A 23,818-nucleotide genomic window follows, 5' to 3' on the forward strand; every position below is an offset into this window, starting at 1 on the left:
CCTTTCATTTGATATCATTTTTTTGAAAATCTATTACTTAACCTGCTCATTGGGGGGGATTTAAAATGGAAATTTTTTTACAAAAATTAATTTTTTCAACTTAATTTTTGAAAATGTTCTGGAAATACTGCGTCTTTTACACATATATCAAATTAAAGCTTATTTTATGTACTACAAAATGAAAAAAAAAAATTTGTCGCGACACTTTTTTTTCTACATTTAAACGGCTGCCGTAGTTAAAAAAACACTATTTTTGTGTTAAAATTTTCGATTTTCGATTTTAAATTTTCAACTTAAAAATGCTATAACTTTTTGAAAAATGTATATATCAGCACAAATTTTTTTTTTCTAAATACATTATAAGTACATCTTTCATTTGACATACTTTTTATTAAAATTGGACAATTTCCCCTTATATAGGGGGCGTTCAAAACTTAAAATATTGTAAAAAACATAGATCTTTTTCAACTGAACTTTTGAAAATGTTCCGGAAATACTGCGTCCTTTAAACATATATCAAATCAAAGGTTATGTTATATACTATCAAATGAAAAAAAAAAATTTGTCCCGACATCTTATCTTCTATGTGCAAATGGCTGTCGAAAATTCAAAAAAAAATGTAATGTTTGCGATAAAAATTACATTTTATCGGGATGTTTTTTGTACTTAAAACTGCCATAACTTTTTCAAAAACGAACAAATAAAAATAATATTTTTTTGTATTGAAACCTTAGATATTTCCCTTTCATTTGATATAATTTTTTTTGAAAATCTAACACTTATTCTGCTCACTGGGAGGATTTAAAATAGTAACTTTTTTACAAAAAATAACTTTTTCAACTTAATTTTTGAAAATGTTCCGGAAATACTGCGTCCTTTAAACATATATAAAATTAAAGCTTATTTTATGTACTACAAAATGAAAAAAAAAAATTTGTCCCGACGATCTATCTTCTATACGCAAATGGCTACCATATTGAAAAATATACTATTTTTGTATGATAATTATGGGTTTTGTATTTTATTTTAATAGAAGTTGATGTTGCTTTTGCAATTATCCATCAATTTTTTAAAATTAAACACTATCTACAGATTTGCATCGAAGCGTTTCTTATGATAGTGATTTGAATCACTGTCAGATTAAATCTATACTGGACCCTACTATGCAATGTCTCCACTATGCCGCGACCCCACTGTGCTACCGTTTTAATTACATTTAATCATATATCTTTATTTTTTTAAAAAAATTGAAAACTTTCGATAACAGTTCTTTGAAAGTTATAAACAATTAAGAATATAGAATGCAATTAAGATACGGATGCTACTATTTTTATCATTAGAAAGTTCTCAGTATCCTTCCACCTAGGTAAAAAAATCTCAATTATTTCAGAGTAAGTACTCAAATACTGATACAAAAATTGTTATGAATCCCTCATATTATTAACGAATTAATTTTCTATTTTATAAAAAAATTAAATGTAAGTTGCCATTAAAAATATAAAGTAGACACCCCAAAAAAATATAAAGAATAAACCAAAAAATGACTATATAATTGATAATTCAAGATATATATGTAACTAAAATATGCAAAAATATAATTCCTGAAATTTTATTTATTTGTAAATGAGTGGGTTATGATAAATGGATTACGCTGTTTAGATATAGAGTCAGATTTAATGATTTCTAAAATCAGTTTTCAAGATATTGGAACATTCTGATATCTTTAATAAACTTTGATCAAACAAATACTTTTCGTTAATTTTAGCTTCGATGCGAAGCTGAGAAGGTATTAATGTACTATGATATGTTTTTTTTGTGTCTATTACTACTTTTTCTCAGCTCTCACCGAACCGATTTCTTTCAACGATACGTCAAAAGATCACAAATCGTATCTAGTCGAAGACATAACCCTCAAAAATTGAGAAAATTTCTTTCATTCACACTGGGGTCATACACAACTTTTTCAAATGACCAAATCAATATATATATATATTTTTTTTTATACATACATGAGGGATTTAACTATTATTTTGTATATTTTTTTCATAAATTTGACCCACAGGAGAAGATTCAAAAAGACAACTTTTTAAACTTAACTTTTGAAAGTGTTTCGGAAACACTGACTTTTTTATATATTTCTTAAATTAAAACTTATGTGATATTTAATATGGAAAAAAAAAATTTCGGACATTATTTTGTTTACATAGTGAAAACGGACATCAAAGTTAATAAAAAATAAACCCAGTACAGTGGTGACTTGGCATAGCTGGGTCAAGTATAATTATAAAAAAATATTTTTATAATTGAGGAGATTATTACCATTTTTGATGATATGCAAATCGACCTAGTGAGAGTTGTAAAATTGTATGTACTGGATAGGCTCCTTGGTAAAATCAACAATTTTTTTTATCAACATACGTTTAATAATAGTTTCGTTACATAAATAATACTTTTTTCATTATTTGAACCAAATTTTTGTTGATTTTACAAACAAATTTTTAATTTGGTCAATTTTAGCTACGATGCGAAGCTGAGAAGGTATTAGTTTTACTATGATGTGTTTTTTTTTTTTTAATGTGTCTGTTACCATTTTTTCTCAGCTCTCACCAAACGGATTTCTTTCAACGATACGTCAAAAGATCATAAATCGTATCTAGTCAAAGACGTTACCCTCAAAAATTGAAAAAATTTTATTCATTCCCCGTAAATGGGGGAACCTCCAAAAAAATTACAAATTTAAAAATCGCTAATTATCGAAGTTGTTTCAATTTTTTTTTCNAGAAAAATTTTTATCCATTCCCCGTAAATGGGGGAACCTCCAAAAAAATTACAAATTTAAAAATCGCTAATTATCGAAGTTGTTTCAATTTTTTTTTCTTAAAACTGCCATAACTTTTTAAAAAATTAACAAATCAATATAATTTTTTTTTCATAGATGTTTGATGCCTTTACCTATTATTTGATATATTTTTTTTATAAATCTGACCCTTTATCTGCCCACAGGGGGGGATTTAAAATGACAACTTTTTCAGAAAAAATTTACTTTTACACTTAACTTTTGAAAGTGTACCGGAAAGTCTGATACTTTTATATATATCGTAAATTAAAGCTAATGTAATGTACTTTATTATGAAAAAAAAATGTTCGGACTTTATGTTGTCTTCATAGTGAAAATGGCTACCGAATGCTATTTTTGTGTAAAAATTCTTGATTTTATATTTTACCTTTTTAAAAAGTTATAATTCTAAGTATTTTAAATGACAACGTTAGCCAATGGAAAATATTATGGTATATACAGATTGATTGTCAAACTGTAATAGTTTGTAATACACATTAACACACAATAATATGTGTAATACACATTAACATCAAAAAGTATAAAGCGTAATACAATTTTTTATTTTCAAAAGTCAATAGTATCCTATGGTAAGACCTCCAGTCTATATACGAGCAGTCATTTTCTTAGTTAGGTTAATTTTTTATTTTTAAGTTGGTTATATTTACATATTTCTATTTAAAAAACTCAAGTCAATACAATTTTAAAGAGGAAAAAGAGAATAAAATCAAATGTTTGTTTAAAATGAATGAACGTAGAGATTGATTGGTTACTACTGACTGAGAAAAAATGAAATTATGTTTTATACTTTTTAAGATATTGTATGAATTATAATTAAACAATCATTCTGTATATAAAAAATAAGGTGATTTATTTAATATTACGTTATTTCAAAACCTTAGTAACAATAATCTACAATTAATTGGATGCGCGATAAAAATGTTCTATTATCGTATTTTGTAGAAGTCTTAATATCATTACAGTCTTTTAAACAATGAATATTTTCTTGTAAAATAAACAAATTCGAAAGAAAATTAATTGTTAACATGAGTCTATATATTGCACATCTACTATTCATACATAATATTTAGTAAATGTATTTATAAAAATGTTTTTTCAGGAACCAGGATGCAATTTTTAACAAGGCCATAGCCAAAATAGTTTATTTATAGTTATCACTGCTAATGCATTATATTTCATTTTTTACACCAACTAGTCTCAATTAATTATTAAATCAATATAAACTAAAAGAGACTTTATAGTATTAACAAAAACAAATATTTCACATATAAATTAAATTTATGTTCATTTTGAAGTTCCTTGAAAATTATTGTTATTTTCCTATTTAACGTAATATTTTAACTATTTTAATTACACTTTATTTATAAATTTTAGTTATTTTATTTAAATAATTTGTTTTATTAATTTTTTTAATAGTTTTTAACCAAATTATTGTTTTAAAAGATTAATTATATATTTCTTTTAATATGTAATATTTGATTTAACCGTCCAAAGCATAAATTTTCAATACATCTAATCAATAACATATGTTTATGTTGGTGACTATTGTACTAATTTTTTTTTTGTGTGTTAAATTCAAAACAGTGTATATGCTTTCATAACTCATTGTTAATATGACTTAGCTTTTTTTATAGACTTAATTAAAAATTACTTATTGAATTTTAAATAAATGGTATACAAAAAATAACTTCGTTAAATTATTATGGAACTTTTAACTCTATACTTGTTAGTGTATCTCAGAAGATTCACTTATTTGTGGAACGATTTTATTAATTAAATAATAACTATTGTTTAATTTTTTGGTGGTGTACCTCACCGAACACAGGATTGATAAAATTATCCAAGTGTAATCTAGCGATGAAATTTTAAGTCGCTGTAATCATTTTTTTTAATTTATGTGGTTATAGCGTAAACACAATGCTTGATGCGCAGGTAAGAATTTTATTATTTCACCTTAATTAAACTTTTAAATTCGTATGAATTGTTTTTTATTTCCTTAGTCAGTTATTAATAATATTTTTTTTGCTACAACACAAAAATATTATTTTATTTTGTAATTTTAAAATACTTTCTATAATTCCTATATATTATTATTATTATTTTTTTGTATCAGTCCAACTGTCGCGAAGTTATAAAGTTAGTTGCTTAATATTAAATCCTATATGTGAATATAATGTTGATGCTCCAATCGGTGATCTTAAAGTATTATTTTTTTCAAGTTATGATTTAACTGATTAACCAATACCACAGTTTACTTTGTTAGATAATGAAGGATTAGAAGTTTTTGAAAGTGAATATGATTAAAATATTTCGATTGATGACAATGTTCATGTAAAAAAAGATTTTGACTAAAATTTGCTATATATTTTTCACATAACAAAAGTTCTATAGTTATGAAAAAAAAAAAAAAAGTAGCACAGTGGGGTCGTGGGCATAGCGTGAGCATGGCATAGTTGGGACTAGTATAGATTTAATTTGAGAGTGATTAAATTCACTATTAAAGGAAACGCTTCGATGCAAATCTGTAGATAACACAAAATTTTAAGAAATTGGTGGATATTCAAAAGCAAAAAACTAACTTAAAAAGAATTAAGGAAAAATTGTAAAAAAATCATTGCCACAGGCAATTATTTTTACTGAATCGGCAAACGATCGTCACATTCGTTTTTTGATAAAATTGGCAATTTATTGATTTATTTGAATAAACGTCTGGTAGGCTCAAGTACAGGTTAACACAGTTTACATAATAAGTAATATACAAAATAATTGTGATATAAATATTTAGGGGAGATACATAAGATCAATTATGCAAAAATGTATAAATAAAATTAATATTATTTGGACAGATTAATAATTAAAATAATAACGTCTTAGATCCGGTAGATTATCAAAAACGAAATCAAAGTTTGATAAATTACCCAATGTCACGATTCTATTAAGTGGACAATCCCTTCCATAGTTTGTGCGGGGCAATTTAATATGGAAAGTACGGCATGACCGTGTATTATATTGTGGTACGTGAAATAATACACGACCAGGAGAGGAGGGCAGGAGATGGTATCATTAATTAGTTTAAATAATAAAGATGTGTCCAACATATTACGACGGGCTAAAAGAGAATCAAGTTTTAGGTTAAATTGTAAACTTTGTACTAAAGTATCATCAATATTATATGTTAAATTTCGTTTAAAACCTATAAAACGAATACATTTTTTTTGTACTCTTTCAAGCTGTTGTATATGAGATGATGTTGTAGGATTCCATATGATGGACCCATATTCTAAAATAGGACGTACAAGGGCACAAAAAAGGACTTTAAGACAGTTTATATCATCAAATGATTTAGTACACCTACATAGAAATCCAAGAGTTTTAATAGCCTTAAGACTGACTTGATCAATATGGGTAGAAAATTGGAGGTTTGTTTGAAACGTGATACCTAAATCCTTTATAACATCATATTCAGGCAAAGAATTGTTATCAATATTGTAATTAAATGTAATTTTAGATTTATTTCTAAGGAATGATACGTTAGAGCATTTCATTACATTTATGTTTAGACCATTTGTTTTACACCAATTTAAAAAAATGTAAAAATTAATTTTTTGGACTCGTAAGAAAAAAAATTGAAATAAGTTTAACTGTATATTCTATGTCAATTAGTTTTATATAATATTTATAAAAATCATTGTATCCCATATAAGGTATATTAAAATAAATTAAAGTACAATACTATGAATTTTAACACAAAAATAGCATATTTTAGCTTCAATGCGAAGTTGAGAAGGTCACCTTCTCAGCTATAACACGTCCCCACTGTGCCGAGATCATGCATGTTCAATATATGTTGAAATTTTTTTTTCATAGTATAGTATATAACATCAAAATAGTTTTTTTCTGGCCTTGGAAGCAATAAAAATGTCAATCAGATCATTAAAAACTAATAAGTCAGTATTTTCTTGTTCAATTGTCAGAGTAGCTAGGCTTGTAGCTTACACTGTGATAAAGTACTCCTTAAATAGTTTTTTATTATTTTTAATTATTAAGGCTCGTAGGTCCCTCGATCTAGGGCGGAGCCTAGTTATTAATATAAATTTATTCATTTAATAGATATCAACATTTAAAGTTTCAAATTTTTGAGTTAATATACTTGTATATTGTACACAAGGTATTACATAGGGAGGTAGCTAATTGGTTTTTTATGACATCAATATTCGCTGGTACACAGCATTGTTATTATCAATTGGTAGTGAGGCACATTGTTGTGAGTTTATAAATACAGTAAGTGACAATATAAAAAGAATATCTATAATTGATAATAAACAATCCGTGACTGTGATAGCAATGTCATAAAAAACCAATTAGCTACCTGTATATGTAATACCTTGTATATTAAATATGTAATATTAATAACTCAAATTAATAACTTAATAACTCAAAAATTTGAAACTTTATTTTTAATATAACTTTATTTGTTTATTAGGTATATTAGGTTTATTACATAAGCTATAATTTAAGATATATATATATATAAGTGTCAGTTTTTCCGGAACACTTTCAAAAATTAAGTTGAAAAAGTTTTATTTTCTATATGAATTTTAAGTTTTTGAACCCCCCCCCTGTATAAAGGGAAATAGCCCAATTTATCATAAAAAAATAGTATTGATCCATCCATTTTACAAAAATTTATAGAAATATAAAGTTGAAAATATAGAATCAAGTATTATAACACAAAAATAGCACATTTTTGAATACCATAGCCATTTTCACTATGAAGACAAACTAAAGTTCAAAATTTTTTTTTCCGTATTAAAGTATATTACATAATAAAATTGAAAAACATTCGAAAATTAGAGATTTTATAAATTTGTGATTTTTTTGGAGGCTTCCCCCATTAACGGGGAATGAGGGAAATTTTTTCAATTTTTGAGGGTAACGTCTTCGACTAGATACGATTTGTGATCTTTTGACATATCGTTGAAAGAAATCTGTTTGATGAGAGCTGACAAAAAGTGGTAACAGACACATAAAAAAAAAAAACACATAGTAAATCAATACCTTCTCAGCTACGTATCGAATCTAAAAATTGATTGAAATATATATTTTTATTTCAAAATTTTTCATTTTTTATTTTGTCTTTTCATTCTTTCAAATTTTTATCTTTTTTGTTTCGCTTAATTTATGTATATTAATAATTATTTTTTTAATATGTAATATATATTTGACCGACCCCAAGTAGTTGGGATTAAGGCGAGGAAAAAGAAAAAAAAATATGATATATATATATTTACTTTAATTCAAACTAATAGTTCAATTAATTTTAAAAAATAATTTAGAAAAATGCAATAAAAACCATTTTGTTTAATTTATCTTGATTTACCATTTATAATAACATTTTTAAACAAGAACAATATATGTATAAATAACTTCATAAATGCATGATTAAATTAAGATCAAAGGGTCTTTATCAGTAGTAGAAATGCTAATTTTTAGATGCGGTAAATATTTTGAAAATCTTTCCACAAAAACATTTAAATAACCACGTTCACTGTTGCTATGATTGGACAAAACTACAACTACGTTTTTATGTACTGCATCCAAAATGTCATGATGTGTCATTTCTCCAGTTAAATATAAGTCAGCTTTCACTCCACGCAATACAGAGGCTCCAGATCCTGCGACTGTTGCTACTGAATCAATAGTTGAATCTATTTAAGTTTAAATGATATTATTATACGTATTTAAATAAATATAAAAAATAATGAAGTAATTTTATGAATTAATTACAAATTTAACTGAATAATTTATGCTTTATACCTAATGTTTTTGATTTTGGCAAAGCAAGCATTAATTTTTCGACACCCAAATGCTCTTTTATCATAGTAACTACATTTCCAATAGTTAAAGAACTTTTAAGTTGACAAAAACGACCACTGCCACTTATAGAAGATGGAAGCTAAAAGGAGAATTTATAATTAATTAATTATAAATTGATGTTTAAAATGTAATTTACGAAGGCCACTCAGAAAGTTAGGTTACAACATTTAAGAAAAATGCATACATGAAAAAAAATATAATGAAACAGAATATGTATTCAAATATTTTCAATGTAGCAGACGTTAAGTTTGAAACATTTTATTTGCCTGGATATTAGCTTTTATATGACAGTTATACAGAAATCGCCCGCCACCTCTTTTAGCCACTTTTATGTTGATCTTTGACCTCATCATTGGCAAAACGTTGTCCACCAAGAAATTCCCTTAATTTGGTGAAAAAAAGACAATCGGATGGCACTAAGTTAGGGGAGTAAGTAGTGACTCACAATATGCAGTTCAAACAACGTAAGGAGTTCCTACAAAAAACGGGCGGTCAATAGGGTCTTGCGTTGAAGTGCAGAAGGCAAACTCTGCGAGTAATATTCCTCTCCTTTTATTCTGAATTGCTCTACTAAGTTTTTAAGGATATTGTAATATATTTGCATTCATTCAAGTCCTTTTTTATATATTTTCTACCAAAAGAATTCCTTTTCATCCCAAAACATAATTACCATTACTTTTTCTATAGGTGGAGTTGTTTTAAAGTTTTTGACTATTGGAGATGTTGAATTGCGTCACTGAAAATATTGGCTTTTTGATTCAGAGATAAAGCAGCATACCCAGATCTCATCACCAGTGACAATTAAGTTTAAAAATGCATCTCCGTCTTTTTCAAAACATAGCAGATAAAATTAAAAGTATATTTAAAATATAAATTAAAAACAAAAAATTATTACTAAGATATATAGCAAAGAAGCCACAAAAAAGACTTTTAAAAAACACGTATATGTAATTTGGGAATAATGTTGCCATCATTACATTAATATTTTAAATACATTTTTAACTTTAAATAAAAGACTATAATGATAATTTAAAACCAAGTGTTTCATTGCCTAGACATGGGTCACTCCGTAATTTCGCCAATGGCGAGTTACACGACGGCTGTTTCGCACTTTTTGATCAATTATTTACATAAAATCGTCAGTAAGCACTGGTGATTTTGCACTCCTTATCTCGTCGTAAGTATTTGTATGAATTTCTATAAACATTCAGACACACTTGGTAATATTCTAACAACTTATAACATAATTATTATTAACTTCATCAAGCTGACAGTAAATATTTGCAGTGGTACTATTTTGAAGAGCCAAAAAACGGATGTCTGCTCAAATCTCGCAAATTAACTAAAAATACAAGGGGTCCTCAGATGGCCGTAGGAAGTTCAACTACAAGCCAGGTGTACCAACTTCGAAAAAAATATTTCCATGGCGTTTCAGAGCATTTGTAAGCTTATATTCTGAATGGTCCTCATAAGATAATTTAGAAATAATCACATACGGTTTCATTTTTATTTGCGTGTAAATCAAACTCAGATAGAATTTCCATATCGTTTAACAAACTAAGAAATGTTGAAGTACATAAAATTTGAACATTGTTTTGACCATAATTTGTGATTCTAAAATAGAAAAACTGTTAGATATAATAAACAAATATTATTGTCTTATATGAGCATCCACCTTCCCAGTAAATATGTTTTTTTTTATTAAAAATAGTTCTTTAAGAAAGATTTTGAGTAAAAAAGAAAAGAAACTATCTTCAAAAGAATATTTATTTTCACATCATAAGAATTATTTCTTCATCCTGCTTGCTCCATAAAACAGATAATTATCATAATATTTAAAATAACTACAAAGACTCTGGTTCGTAACGCCAGTCTTAAAGCTAATATTTAAAAAAAACAATAACCAAATTAAAAATTATAGAAGCATATAAACCAATTTCTAATTAATCAAATTACAACTCAAAATATAATGAAAACATAGGGGTAATGCTACACAGACCTTGACAACGATCGTATAAAATTACAATAATTATAATTTATATAATAATTGTTATAATTATTATAGTTGTATTTTTTTATTATTATTAGTATTTAATACAGAAGTATTATTATAGCTAAACAAATAAAATAAAACTATACAATGGAAACTAAGACTATACAATAAGAACTAAAACTATACAAAAAAAATATTGTTATTAAACCACAATTAAACATATCGTTAAATTAATAAAATGAATGTACTCAAAATACTAAAAAAGAAAGAACACAACAAAATAGACCTAGGATATTAAATTAATATACAGAAAAATATTATATAATGAAGCCAGCTGAATGAACTAAGGAAATTATTTGTATAATTATTGAGGAGGATTATGTATTAAGGATATTAAAACTATTAATTGATGAAATATTAAGGGAGGACAGGAAATTGAACAAGAGTAAACGGTTATGTTGTAAAGCTGGGACATCAAATGGACTTCATCATTGAGTTTGGGGCAGAAGGGGGAATGGTTTAGTGACATGTTAAAGGCATGAAAAGGTAGCCGATTATGATCAAATCTAGGACGGGAAAATGAGGTAATATGGAAACGGGACAGAGGGAGGATGTAAAACCAAGGATGTTTAGGAATAATTGAAACTATAGCTTTATGCCAGTTAGCTAAAGATAAATTTGACCATTTTTATCTTGTCATGCTTTATTAATAGTTAGATGAAAATAGGAAAGGACATCGAAAGAGGGAATTTTTAGGATAGGTGGTCGGTTGAAGGAGTTAGTGAGTTTAGCTAGATGGTCTGCTATCTCATTGCCAGAGATTCCGACATGACTAAGGCACCATAAAAATTCAACATTAATGTCCATTAAATAGAGACTATAAATTAAGGCTTTAATTTTAATTGTGCAGAAGGCTCTACTTTTTTTAAAAGGAACTGAGGAAAGATAGGATAAAACTGACAGTTAATCCAAGACAATCAGAACATTTATTAAATTGAGTGATTTGATGAATTCGAGAGCCGAGGATATCGTATAAATGCGGTGGTAAATGAACAAGGTTTTGAGGAGAGATTATCTGAGAAATTCATATTTAGACTAGGAATAAAAAAGGAAAAGCCGGCGGAATTAGAATAAACTGAGCCGTCAGTGAATATGAGGCTGTTGTTAGCAAAACGAGAGGAAATGAGTTAATCAAAAAGATAATTGACAAAATTTGTTGGGAGATATTGTAATTGAGGCTTGCTATAAGAAAGAGATGGATGGTTAAAGTGAATTTTTGGAAAATGAGTAAGTGCATGAAATGGAATGTCATATTTGGAATGTATAGGTAGGCGATTGATTGAGGTGATTATGGAATTAAGGCAGGGAATCAAGGTAGTAGAAATAGAGGCAAGTAGAGGAAGAGTTTTGGGTACATAACGCCAAAGTGAGCTAAGTGTATGAAAACAATGAAATATTAAATTGGCAGGACTGGATATCTGCTGTTTTAAAAGGAATTTATGGGCTAGGTAACGAGATCGAATTTCAATGAGAAGGCATACACATTCTACTTCTAAACTCATATTAAGGGTAGAGTAGACTGCACCTATAATTGTGCGTAAGCAAGCAGAGAGTAGAGAATTGATTTTTTTACGATGAACCGTGGAAGCCGAGGCGTATAAAAAGGAACCATAGTCGACTTTAGAGCGGATAAGAGCTTTAAAAATAAGTAGGAGTGAGGAGGGATGGGAGCTGCGGCAGGCACCTACAATGGAACGTAGAAGATTAGACCAGCGTGATATGGAAGAGATGAGGTACTTAAAGTGAGGCATCCAGCGGAGTTTCTGTTCTAGTTTGAGTCCAAGGTAAGTAACACAATCAAAAAAGGATAAGCTAACCCCAGCAAGCAAAATTGAAGATTGTTGTAGAATGTGTTTTCTAGTAAATATAATAGCATTGCTTTTTTCTGGGGCAGATTCAAAATAGGAAAGCTGGAATACAGAATAGAGGATCTGGAGTGCATTATTATTTATATTCGATACAGTAACCTGGAGTGAACTATGGGAAAAGAAAATAACTATATCATCGTCGTAAAGTAAACTAGAGAAATTATTAGATGTGAGTGATTTGCTTATATCAACAGTATATATGTTAAATGAAATAGGACTAAGATAGCTACCTTGAGGAAGACCTCTATAAGTAATACGTTGGTAAGCGGTACCAAACGGCGATTTAAAGTGAAGGAGGCGGCATTTTAATAAAGAAAAGATAAATTTGCACACCGATATAAGAATATGGAGAGTAGACGTGTAACAAGAAGAGGGATGTTAACAGAGTCAAATGCACCACGAACGTCAACAAAGACGGCTGTAGTAAATTGGCGATTACAAAACGATTGATACACGGGACCAACAAGAGAGGATAGGCATTCCATTGTGCCCAATCGACATCAAAAACCAAATATGTTAGATGATAATAGAGAGTTGGATTCAAGATACCAATCCAGACGGGTTTTTAGCATAAATTCTGTTAATTTGCAGAAGGCAGATGAAAGGGCAATTGGACGGTATGCGTTAGTAGCAGCACCACTTTTAGGGATAGGAATTACTTTGAAGTGCTTCCAAGACTCAGGAATGATATTGTTAATCCATAAATCCTTTAAGATAGTTAAAAGAATATCAAAAGCTTTTATTGGAAGATGTTTAAAAAAAAAAGGAGAAATATTATCCAAACCAGCATCAGCAGATTTCCTGAAAGAAATAACAAAGGACAGTTCGTGATGACTGAAAGGAGAGGAAAGGTAGCTGCTATTACTATTATTTGCTAAATTGGCTGAAAAATGTAATTTAAGTTCATCAGGGGCAGGAACGTAAGGAGATGCAATTTTATTACAAAAGTTCGTCAAACCAGTCATTGTTTGTGGTAGAAAAAGGATGATTTATTCAGTTTTTGAATTTTTTAGCTATGGTCCAAAATTTAGAGATGGACATTGAAGGATGTAGAATGATGCATAAATTTAACCGAGTTCTTTTTTTCCTTTTTTAGAATTTTGGTTGTGTTGCATTTTGATTTTTGATATGTTATGTAGTCATGAAGAGAACCTGAGGATCTGTATTTTTTGTGATGAGATGAGGAAGTTACTGCAAACTGTCATTAGAAGATAAAGAGAGAAAGTTAAGGATGTGAGACTCGATTAATTGATTAAGGGTAGAGGGGGATGATAATGTAGAGGAAGGAGTATTTTTTGTACGTCTTTAGTATTTTTAGTATGGTAGTTTTAAGAAAAAAAAATTAAAAAAATATCGAAAATTAACGTTTTTTTAAATTGTTTGGGGGAATTTTTTTCAATTTTTGAGGGTAATGTCTTCGACTGGATACTATTTGTGATTTTTTGACGTATTGTTCATCAAAATTGGTTCATCGAGAGCTGAGATTAAGCGTTCTCAGACACACAAAAAAAAAGAAACATCATAATAAAATTAATACTTTTTCAGCTTCGCATCGAAGCTAAAATATTATTAAAGTACTTATTAGAGAGAATTGTGGTAACTGAATTATCTTATAGGTACATCATATATTTTGAATAAATAACCTAATTTTACCCCAATTGGTTTATACGCTTTTTAATAATAAGATCTTTAAATATTACTTAAATTCTTTGTTGATTTGTGATATAAATTGGCTTTCTAAAAAATCTTTTAAACAACCATTAAATTTTTGGACTGCAAAAGAATTCTCTGAACTTATATTTACTACGTAATTAAAATTAGGTGATGACATATGAGGTTGAATAACAGTTATCTTCCCATCTGAAAATATTATAAATAAATATCAATCATTGATAGTAAAACAATTGTTGTTTTAATATTGAAGCAATTAAGAAAATCATACATTGTTTGCAAAAACTTATAATTTTCAAAACTTTAATTAGGGACAAGCAGGTCAAGTTGACTTTTAGGGTAAGATGGATTAAAAAAAACCCAGCACAGTGGGGTCGCAGCACAATGGGGACGTGGCATAGATGAGGCAAATATAGATGACCTGACAGTGATTAAGTCACTATCATTAAAAACACTTTGATGCAAATATGTAGATAGTGTTTAATTAAAAAAATTGGCGGATTATTCAAAAAGCAACATGATCTTCTAATTTCTTATTTATATACTAATAACAAGTTTTATGATTTATAACTGTAATATATGTATAAATATTTATTATAGTAATTAAATATAGTATGAAATTTGTTCGGGCGTGATCTTTTATTACTAAAAGATATTAAATAAAATTAAGTACAAAAAATGGATATACGTGTGTTATTATACATACGCGAGCGGTATGCTGTCCAAAGGTAGCATACTCTATTATAAAAAACCTAACAACTGTACAGCCACCGAAAAACGATAAGAATAACACACTTATTGTATAGACTTAAACACATCGCCCGACTTGAAATATTAGTTTCAACATAAAGAGATAACACAAACAAATATAAACTAGGAACAAATTTGGTAACAAATAAATACATAAAGAACAATAAATAAATACATGAATAGTAATATACAAATAATCATTATAAAACAAAACTAATAATTATTCCCACATGGGATATAACACACATACACACACACACATATATATATATATATATATACAGAGTGATTTTTTTATCATAACCCACTCAATTACTTACAGAATAATAATAATTAAAATTTTTTTTTTTATTACTATCTTTAGTTACACATTATTCTTGAATTATTAACTATGTAACACTTTTTAAGTTCATCCCTTATGCCTCGTAAGGGTGTCAACACGTATTTTTAATTTAATAAAATTTTTGAGTTTTTAATTCAATAGTAAATGGCATTTGAATTTTTAATGAAACTTAATTTGTTTATTAGATATAAACATTTAAAGTTTCAAATTTTTGAGTTAATATATAGGTATAATACACAAGGGATTACAAATACAGGTAGCTAATTGATTTTTTATTACATCGATATTAGCAGGTACACAGCATTGTTATTATCAATGATAGTAAGGTACATTGTTGTGAGTTGTACATGCACTAACTGACAATACAAAAAGTATATCTATTGATAGTCATAATTGATAATAAACAATCCGTGACTGTGATAGCAATATCATAAAAAACCAATTAGCTACCTGTATTTGTAAACCCTTGTGTATTATACATGTATATTAACTCAAAAATTTGAAACTTTAAATGTTTATATCTAATAAACAAATAAAGTTATACTAAAAATTCAAATGCCATTTACTATTAAATTAAAAACTCAAACATTTTATTAAACTCAAAATATGTGTTCCCATTTAAAAAAACAAAGTTGACATCCTTACGAGGCATAAGGGATGAACTTAAAAAGTGTTACATAGTTAATAATTCAAGAATAATGTGTAACTAAAGATAATAATAAAAAAAAAAATTTTAATTATTATTATTCTGTAAGTAATTGAGTGGGTTATAATAAAAAAATCACTCTGTATATATAATACATTCACTACGAATTCTGAGAATTTTAAATAAATTATAAACTGGCTACAAACTGTAGATGAAATCAATACAAAAACTTTTGTATTTTAGTACTTTAATAATGAAAAAATCATAAAAATGCAAATACAAGTTTTAGTTTTCACTTTTTAGAAGTCGAATTTTATGCACATAAAATATCGTCTAAATAACCCGTCAAAAAATGTAATGCGCATAGGAATTTGGGGTCTAGTAATGTTATAATTTTTCATCTTAATATTATGTGTATTTTATAAAATAATTGTTAAATATTAACTAACCAAAAATACTTATTAACCAATCAGTTAATCCATTGCTCGCAGAATCCCATGACGTATGTGGTGAATACACGGCGATTCCATTGGCAAGACAACGAGCAATAATTCGTTCCTGAAAATAAATAATAACAAATGATATACTGTTTTCTTGACTCAAGTACAATTTTTCTGAAGAGGCATAACAACCTTCCACGTTTGTGAAGTAATTTTTTTTAAAGGTGCAAATAGAGGAGGATGATAAGAAACAATAAGATTAGCTCCAGTTTTTTCTGCTTCGTCTAAAACTTCTTCAGTCAAGTCATTTGTAAAATAAACGTTTTCAATTGGTTTTAAAATGACAGGTTCAACTAATAGACCAACATTATCCCAAGATTCAGCTAATGACAATGGAGCCATTTTGTTTAGCACTGAGATAACTTCATTTAAAGTAATCATTTTTGAAGAATTTTGACATTTAATGGAATAACTCTTTAAAAAACTCGATCTGATCACTCCTAAAATCATTTTAATAATTTATTATTTTATTTATCTTTGAGTGTGAAAATTAACTAGACATAAAAAAACTGAAATCTCGATAAACATTAAAGTTCTTGTTGTTATTTATTCTCCTATACCTGTTAGAGACAGAGATTAATTTTTGCTAGCTATTGTGGGTCATTGGTTTCACGCGATTCTATGATACGATATTATCTGGCACCATATTGTTATGTTTTTGATGAATGCAGGTACAAAATATGCCGTATATGATAATTATAAATTTACTCACCACGCTATGTATAACTCGGGGTTTTATTGATAATTAATTCCTTACAAATACCATTTTTACAGTAGGGTTACATTTAATATGTAAAAAATTAAAGTAAGTCTTGTTATATCGTTATCAACACAACATTTGTAGACTTATTAGATTTTCAAAATACTTTAATAATAAAAAAAATTATTTTAAAACATTTTTTATCACAGCATAGCTTATATTGTAATTATAACACTGTCAAAATATGTAGTCACTATTTTAATAATTTTTAAAATTAATAAAATCTTTTAATATCCTGGTAAAATTTTCATAATATTTTTAAGTCATCAGAAATTGTTTTTAAAAATTAATTACATGTTTTTAAAATGATGCCATATGATTACACAACATAGTTTTAAAAATGTAGAACCCTCTAAAAATATTTTTAATATTATCAATATGACAGAGTAGTATTATTAAAGACTTTTTCTTTTCCACGCAGTTTATACTAGAATTGTATTTTGCATTTGCACATTGACTATATTTTGTATAGTTTATGAAGGAATGTTATATGTTATGTATAAATAAGTTGTATATAAATTTAAGGACAATTATAAGTATATAAATTAGTCCCAGGTAATATAACTTGCAGAATATTTTTGTAAATATTCTATAATACAAACACAATTATTACAATTAGAATATTAATAATTTTTATGTATTTAAGGGGGATATGGAGACCCTCTTGAACCAGCGCTATCAATATTTTTTTAGTTAACTTCTAAGAAATAAGAATCTAATGACCTTTTTTTATTATCACTTTGATTTTTAACAAAAAAAAGTTCTATAGGATGTTTAACAAAGTAAAAAAATTTTAAATACCCTCCAAAAATAATTTAAGTAATATTTTTTCTGCAAAACACTTATCGTCCCCGGCATAGCTGAGTACTCCTAACGTAATCAGTGGCCTATTTAAGATGACGGCCCAAAGAGGTTTACGCGCCGTTGGCTCGTGAGGCTTGCAGTGTCTCAGGTCTAGGGCGGAGCCCCAGCTAGGTAAAGCCTAGTTTTAATATGAAAAAATGTAAGGTAGTCATTTTCACTACAAAAATAATCCAGAGGTCAAATTTTATTCAAATTAAAGTATATCATACCAGTATTAATTTAAAGTATATATAAAAGTGTCAGTGTTTCCGAAACATTTTCAAAACTTAAGTTGAAAAAGTAAAATTGATATTTTACAGTTAATATTTTAAATCCCCCCTGTGGGCAGGTAAACAGTCAGATTTTCAAAAAATCCATATCAAATGAAAGAATAATATCTATGGTTTCAATATAATAAGAATTTTTTTGATTCGTTAATTTTTCAATAAGTTATGGCAATTTTTAAGAAAAAAAAGTTTTAAAAATGTCGAAATTAACCGATTTTAAAAATTGTAATTTTTGAGGGGATTTTCATCATTTACATAGAACGAGGAAAATTTATAATTTTTGAGTGTAATGTTTTCAACTAGATACGATTTGTGATCTTTTAGTGTATCGTTGAGAAAAATCGGTCCAATGAGAGCTGAAAAAAAAATAGTGACAGACACACAAAAAAAATTAAAAAATTAAAACGCAGTACAGTGGGGATGTGGCATAGTTTGATCCAGAATATATTTAATCTGAGAGTGATTAAAATCACTATTGTACAAAGCGTTTCAATGCAAATCTGTAGTGTTTAATTTAAAAAAATTGGTAGATTATTCCAAAAGCAACATTCCTATTTCCCTTATTATTCCTGATTATTAGTTTTTTGATTTAGAAGTATAATATATGAATAAATATTTATTATAGCAATAAAGTATAGTATGAAATTGATTTTTAATGATTTAGTATTGCAAATTTACGGAGAAATTATAAAAAATTATAAAGTAGTCATTACTTTTATGGCAAACGTAAATATGCAATATGTAAAAAAAATTTTTTTATTTAAAAATAAATTTAATAGTTTACAAGAAATTAAATAATGATAAATTACAAAAATTGTATTTTTAATTATTAACTTTGATGTCCGTTTTCACAATAAAAACATTCAATAAGGTATAAACATTTTATTTATTATACTACATATTTTTATATATTAGGATAAAATTTTATCAAGTTTATATAGTATCTATTATTAATTTTAATAAATGTATTGATTATATTTAGATTTTCTGTGATCCTTGAAACATATTTTTGTCATTTAATAATTATATACCAACATTAAATAATTAAATACATTTTTACATTTAATTAAATACATTTGATACATTTTTTTATTATGTAGTCAATCAATAATATGACCAAATAATAAAAAAAAATTATACACTTTTCTCGTAATAAATAATAACAATAAAGCTTATTAATAATCATACATTTGAAACTTAATTAAATAGAATTTACTTTCCATATTTTAACCAAACCATCGTCACTGCATGATGCCAAAATTCCTTCAATTATAGGATTCCACTGTATGGAATTAATATCTTGTAAATGTGCATTATTCATATGAACAATACATGAAAATGTTGGTTGATTATGATCTGATAATTCATCTTCTTTAAAAATTCTAATAGAGTTATCGCCACAAGCTGTAGCAATCAAATCAGATAAATGACACCACGAAACATCATATATTGGTCTTGTATGATACCCACTTATAGTACAAACACATTTATAAACAAATTTTTCATCTTTTACTAATATTCCTTCAGCATTACCTAAAGAAAATTTCAGATATTATAAAAATTAATTATAAATAACTTATATTATTATTTTAAGGTACCAGGTAAATATTTTTGCCATATTTTTAAGGTCTTATCATCACTACTTGTTACAATTCTATTTCCAGTTTTATCAAAAGCCAAACTCCAAACTGTTGATGAATGCGAACTAAGGGTGCCAATACAAGTCCATTCTTTATCTGACGGATCTTCGGAATATAACTTCACATTGTTATCGTAACTTGCAGAAGCCAAAATGTCATCAAAAGGATGCCACACAACTTTTTTAACATCTTGTGAATGAGCATTCAAAACAGCTGCACATTCATACTCATTATCTTCCCATACTTCCCATACCCAAACAGATTTGTCTCGACTACATGTAGCTAACAGAGATCCAGATCTAGACCATGCAACACTTTTAACTTCATTTTCATGACCTTCTAAAGTAGCATTACATTCAAATTGTCCAGACTTATTATCCCAAATAGCAATAGTTGCATCAAAACTAGCTGATGCTAAATTTTGGCCACAAGGAGACCATGATATGGCTCTTATAGTACGTTGATGGCCATCAGCAAGTAAACATTTCAATACACTCTTATCACCATCTTTATAATTCCATAACCTTATTGTTTTATCTTCTCCACATGAAGCTAATATTTGTCCTTTTGGATGCCATGCTATATTCCATACTATACCCGAATGGCCTTTCAAGGGACAAAGGGATTTTAGTCTTTCCATTCTGGGGTATATTTAAATTTCTGTAAGTCAAATTAAACACTCAAGTATTGAAGATAAAAATAAATGTTACAACTATGAATAATTTTATTTTTTAATGTAAACATAACTCAAACTAGGAACACTGATAAGATTTGTAGAGCTTATTTTATTCAAAATTTTAATTTAAAAAAATTTCACTATAAAAATAAATAAATATTTACACATATGAGCATTCACACATTTTTATTAAAATCGAAATATGCAAACTAAGAAGAATGTTTACATACACAAGATATTCATTAAAAATTTAATAATTATGCTGTAACTAGTTAACCACTGGCCAGCTATTTAAATTATTCCTTGAAAAAAATTAAGTTTCTTTAATGAAATAATTTATATAATAATTTTTTTTTCTTAATTTTTTTTAAGAATATTTGGCATAAAGAAGAAACTCAATTAACAACAACTTTCTATTATTATGCTATCATCAACTAATACAATTCAGATCTTACTACTTTAAAAATACCTAACATAGTCACAATAAAACTTTGAATTTTCTGAAATTTCAAAAAAAAAATCAAGTTTAAAAAAGTTATCATAATTCAAGATAGTTTCTTTATTTGTATTGATTATTAATATGTATTTGCCTTTAGTTCTAAGCCTTAGTTATAACCATACTTGGGTAGAATATTTTTCGAATAACTTAGAAATTTTTTTTTGAATTATCATAACAAATCTAAAAATTATTTTCTTCTTTTTCTTCTTCTTCCTCACCTTAATCCCAACTACTTGGGGTCAGCCACACTTATCCTAAACTTCACTTGACACGATCTCCCACATCATCTACGCTCACATCAGCTGTCCTCATATCGCATTCAATAACCTCTCTTTTTTGGTCTTCCTCTACCTCTTCTTTCTTTAACATTCATTTCTATAACTGTTCTTTCAGCTTCTAATTCTTCTCCTCATAATTTGTCCAAATCATATTAGTCTATTTTCTCTCATCTTATCCACGATTATCTTATCTTTTCTAGTCACTCCACGCATCCAACTAAGCATTGTCATCTCTGCTCTACTTTCTTATCAACCGTCCAACACTCTGAACCATACATCATAGCTGGCCTCACTACGGTCTTGTAGAATTTACTTTTCAGCCTCATTAGAATTCTTTTATCATATAAGACACCAAACGCTTCTCTCCACTTCAACCACTCGCACTTAATCCTATGTCTTACATCCTCGTCAATACTACCGCTCTTTTGCATAACTGGATCCTAAATATTTAAAACTTTCCACCTCTCCAATCACGTCCTCGCCTATTGTCATTGATCTCCTCATTTCACCCACCTCATGTTTTCCTTTGTTAAATTCATGCTCTATGTACTCTGTCTTACTTCTACTTATTCTTAAACCCTTTTCTTCAAGAGCTGATCTCCACACCTCTGGCTTTTGATTAATTTTCTCCTTATTTTCTACTATTAACTCAATATCGTCATCAAACAATATGTACCACGGCACCTCTTCTTGTAATTCTCTAGTAATTTCATCCATCACTATAAAAAAATAAATAAGGGCTTAAAGCAGAACCTTGGTGCACTTCTACTCTTACCCGAAAACCTTCTGTAACTCCTCCTACGCTTTTTACCCTGGTATAAGTGCCATCATAGATATCTTCTACTATATTAATGTATCTTTTTGGAACTCCTTTTCTCATTAATGCCCACTCTAAAACCTCTTTCAGTATTCTATCATATACTTTTTCATAATCTATAAATACCATACACAGCTTTTTCATCCCTTCTCTAAACTTTTCTATTAGTTGCTTCACACAAAATATTGGCTCCATTGTTGTCATATTTCTTATTCTCTTCTCTATTACCCTAACTAAAAAAATTTATGATTTAAAAAGTTCTTTTAAATAATTATGGTAACAGTTTTTAACAGCATATGTTTAATGCATTGTTATTGTTCAAATATTTTTCCTGCACCTCTCAAATAGCACTTTTATTAGTAAAATTAGAAATTGTGGTAAAACAATATTTACCTTCTTAAATTTGTTCAATGAAATACTTTAATCCATAAATTTAGATGTATATTTTTGTATTAAATAATACAAAAAGATATTGGGCTTTAGAAAAAAATAAGGTATTTCATTATGAATATTAGGGTTTAAAAAAAAATGAGATTAAATGAGCGCGTAAAATTTCTAAAATTTAAAAAACCTATCTAGAGTAAAGTGTTCTTACCTGCTAGTGTTAAATAATTCCAACTTTTACTTATTAGGAATCGCAAATGTCTTTTTAAATACATAAAAATTTTATCTGCTATTCTGCGCCAATAACAACAAAAATTATTATTTGTTAGCTCCGACTTATTTAAATCAATTGACTACTAAGACTCAAATAGTAACTAAAAATTTGACGAAGGGCTTTGATAAAACACATGTAATATTTTAATGCTATCACATTTTTATAATATATATCAAAACAGATAAGAGCGTCATAGACTTTAATTTAGCAAATAACCGAGGTATCCGTTTAGTTTCGCACGGTGTTAGAACACAGAGTAATATCACATAATGTGTTAGAAACCATGCATATGCAGTGTTGCTAGATATACAAATTCAAAAATTTTGATTTCAACTATTGAAATTTTGTATTCTATCTCAATCATCAGTAAAACTACAGATAAGATAAATCATTACAAAATAGATTTTGTCATGAGATAAATGTAATATTCAACAAAAATAAAAATAATTCGTAATAAGTATGGCAAAATAAAATTTTTGTATTTTTCTATAAAAATATTATTGAAAAAGAAAACCCAAATTATACTATTTTGTCTCTTTGATATTATTTCACTAAACAAATACTAACTGTAAATTGTATTTACATAATGTTAAATTAAAATTATTTAAAACTTATATTTATTTATTGCTTAAATAATTTTTTGTTTTTCATTTGAAATTGTACAATCTGTAATAAATTAAATTACAATAAGCACAAATGATGTTCATGTTAAGCAAATATAAAAAAAACGGTAGCACAGTGGGGTCGAGGCACAGTATAGACGTGGCATAGATGAGATAAGTATAGATGATATCT

The 23,818-nt window shown here is 27.4% G+C and overlaps 2 protein-coding genes across 3 annotated transcripts in view; one reads left to right on the plus strand and one right to left on the minus strand.

Annotated features, from left to right (window-relative positions):
- LOC126908009 (uncharacterized) overlaps positions 1-4,156 on the plus strand; it is a 21,453-nt gene extending 17,297 nt beyond the window's left edge. Inside the window, exon 7 of the mRNA XM_050689815.1 lies at positions 3,957-4,156. Coding sequence (XP_050545772.1) covers positions 3,957-3,958 — 2 coding nt within the window. The 3' untranslated portion in view covers positions 3,959-4,156. The remainder of the gene's footprint in view (positions 1-3,956) is intronic.
- Positions 4,157-8,130: 3,974 nt separating this feature from the next.
- Positions 8,131-23,249, minus strand: LOC126908000 (probable cytosolic iron-sulfur protein assembly protein Ciao1). 2 transcript variants are annotated; one of them, XM_050689793.1, is made up of 7 exons: positions 22,961-23,249; positions 16,698-17,005; positions 16,515-16,623; positions 14,356-14,515; positions 10,231-10,348; positions 8,675-8,813; positions 8,131-8,565 (listed from the first exon to the last, which is right to left on the minus strand). In XM_050689793.1, exons 1-7 carry the CDS (start codon positions 23,022-23,024, stop codon positions 8,300-8,302), a joined length of 1,164 nt encoding a protein of 387 aa, XP_050545750.1. In that variant the 5' UTR covers positions 23,025-23,249; the 3' UTR covers positions 8,131-8,299. The 2 variants fall into 2 exon arrangements, with proteins under 2 accessions (XP_050545750.1, XP_050545751.1); XM_050689794.1 differs by lacking the exons at positions 8,131-8,565; positions 8,675-8,813; positions 10,231-10,348; ... (1 more) ...; positions 16,515-16,623; positions 16,698-17,005 and adding exons at positions 19,492-19,988; positions 20,054-20,755 and having other exon boundaries at positions 22,961-23,233.
- Positions 23,250-23,818: the final 569 nt, after the last annotated feature.

This window comes from Daktulosphaira vitifoliae, unplaced genomic scaffold (genome assembly GCF_025091365.1).
Source record: "Daktulosphaira vitifoliae isolate Bord-2020 unplaced genomic scaffold, ASM2509136v1 Scaffold_5, whole genome shotgun sequence".
Lineage (NCBI taxonomy): Eukaryota > Metazoa > Arthropoda > Insecta > Hemiptera > Phylloxeridae > Daktulosphaira > Daktulosphaira vitifoliae.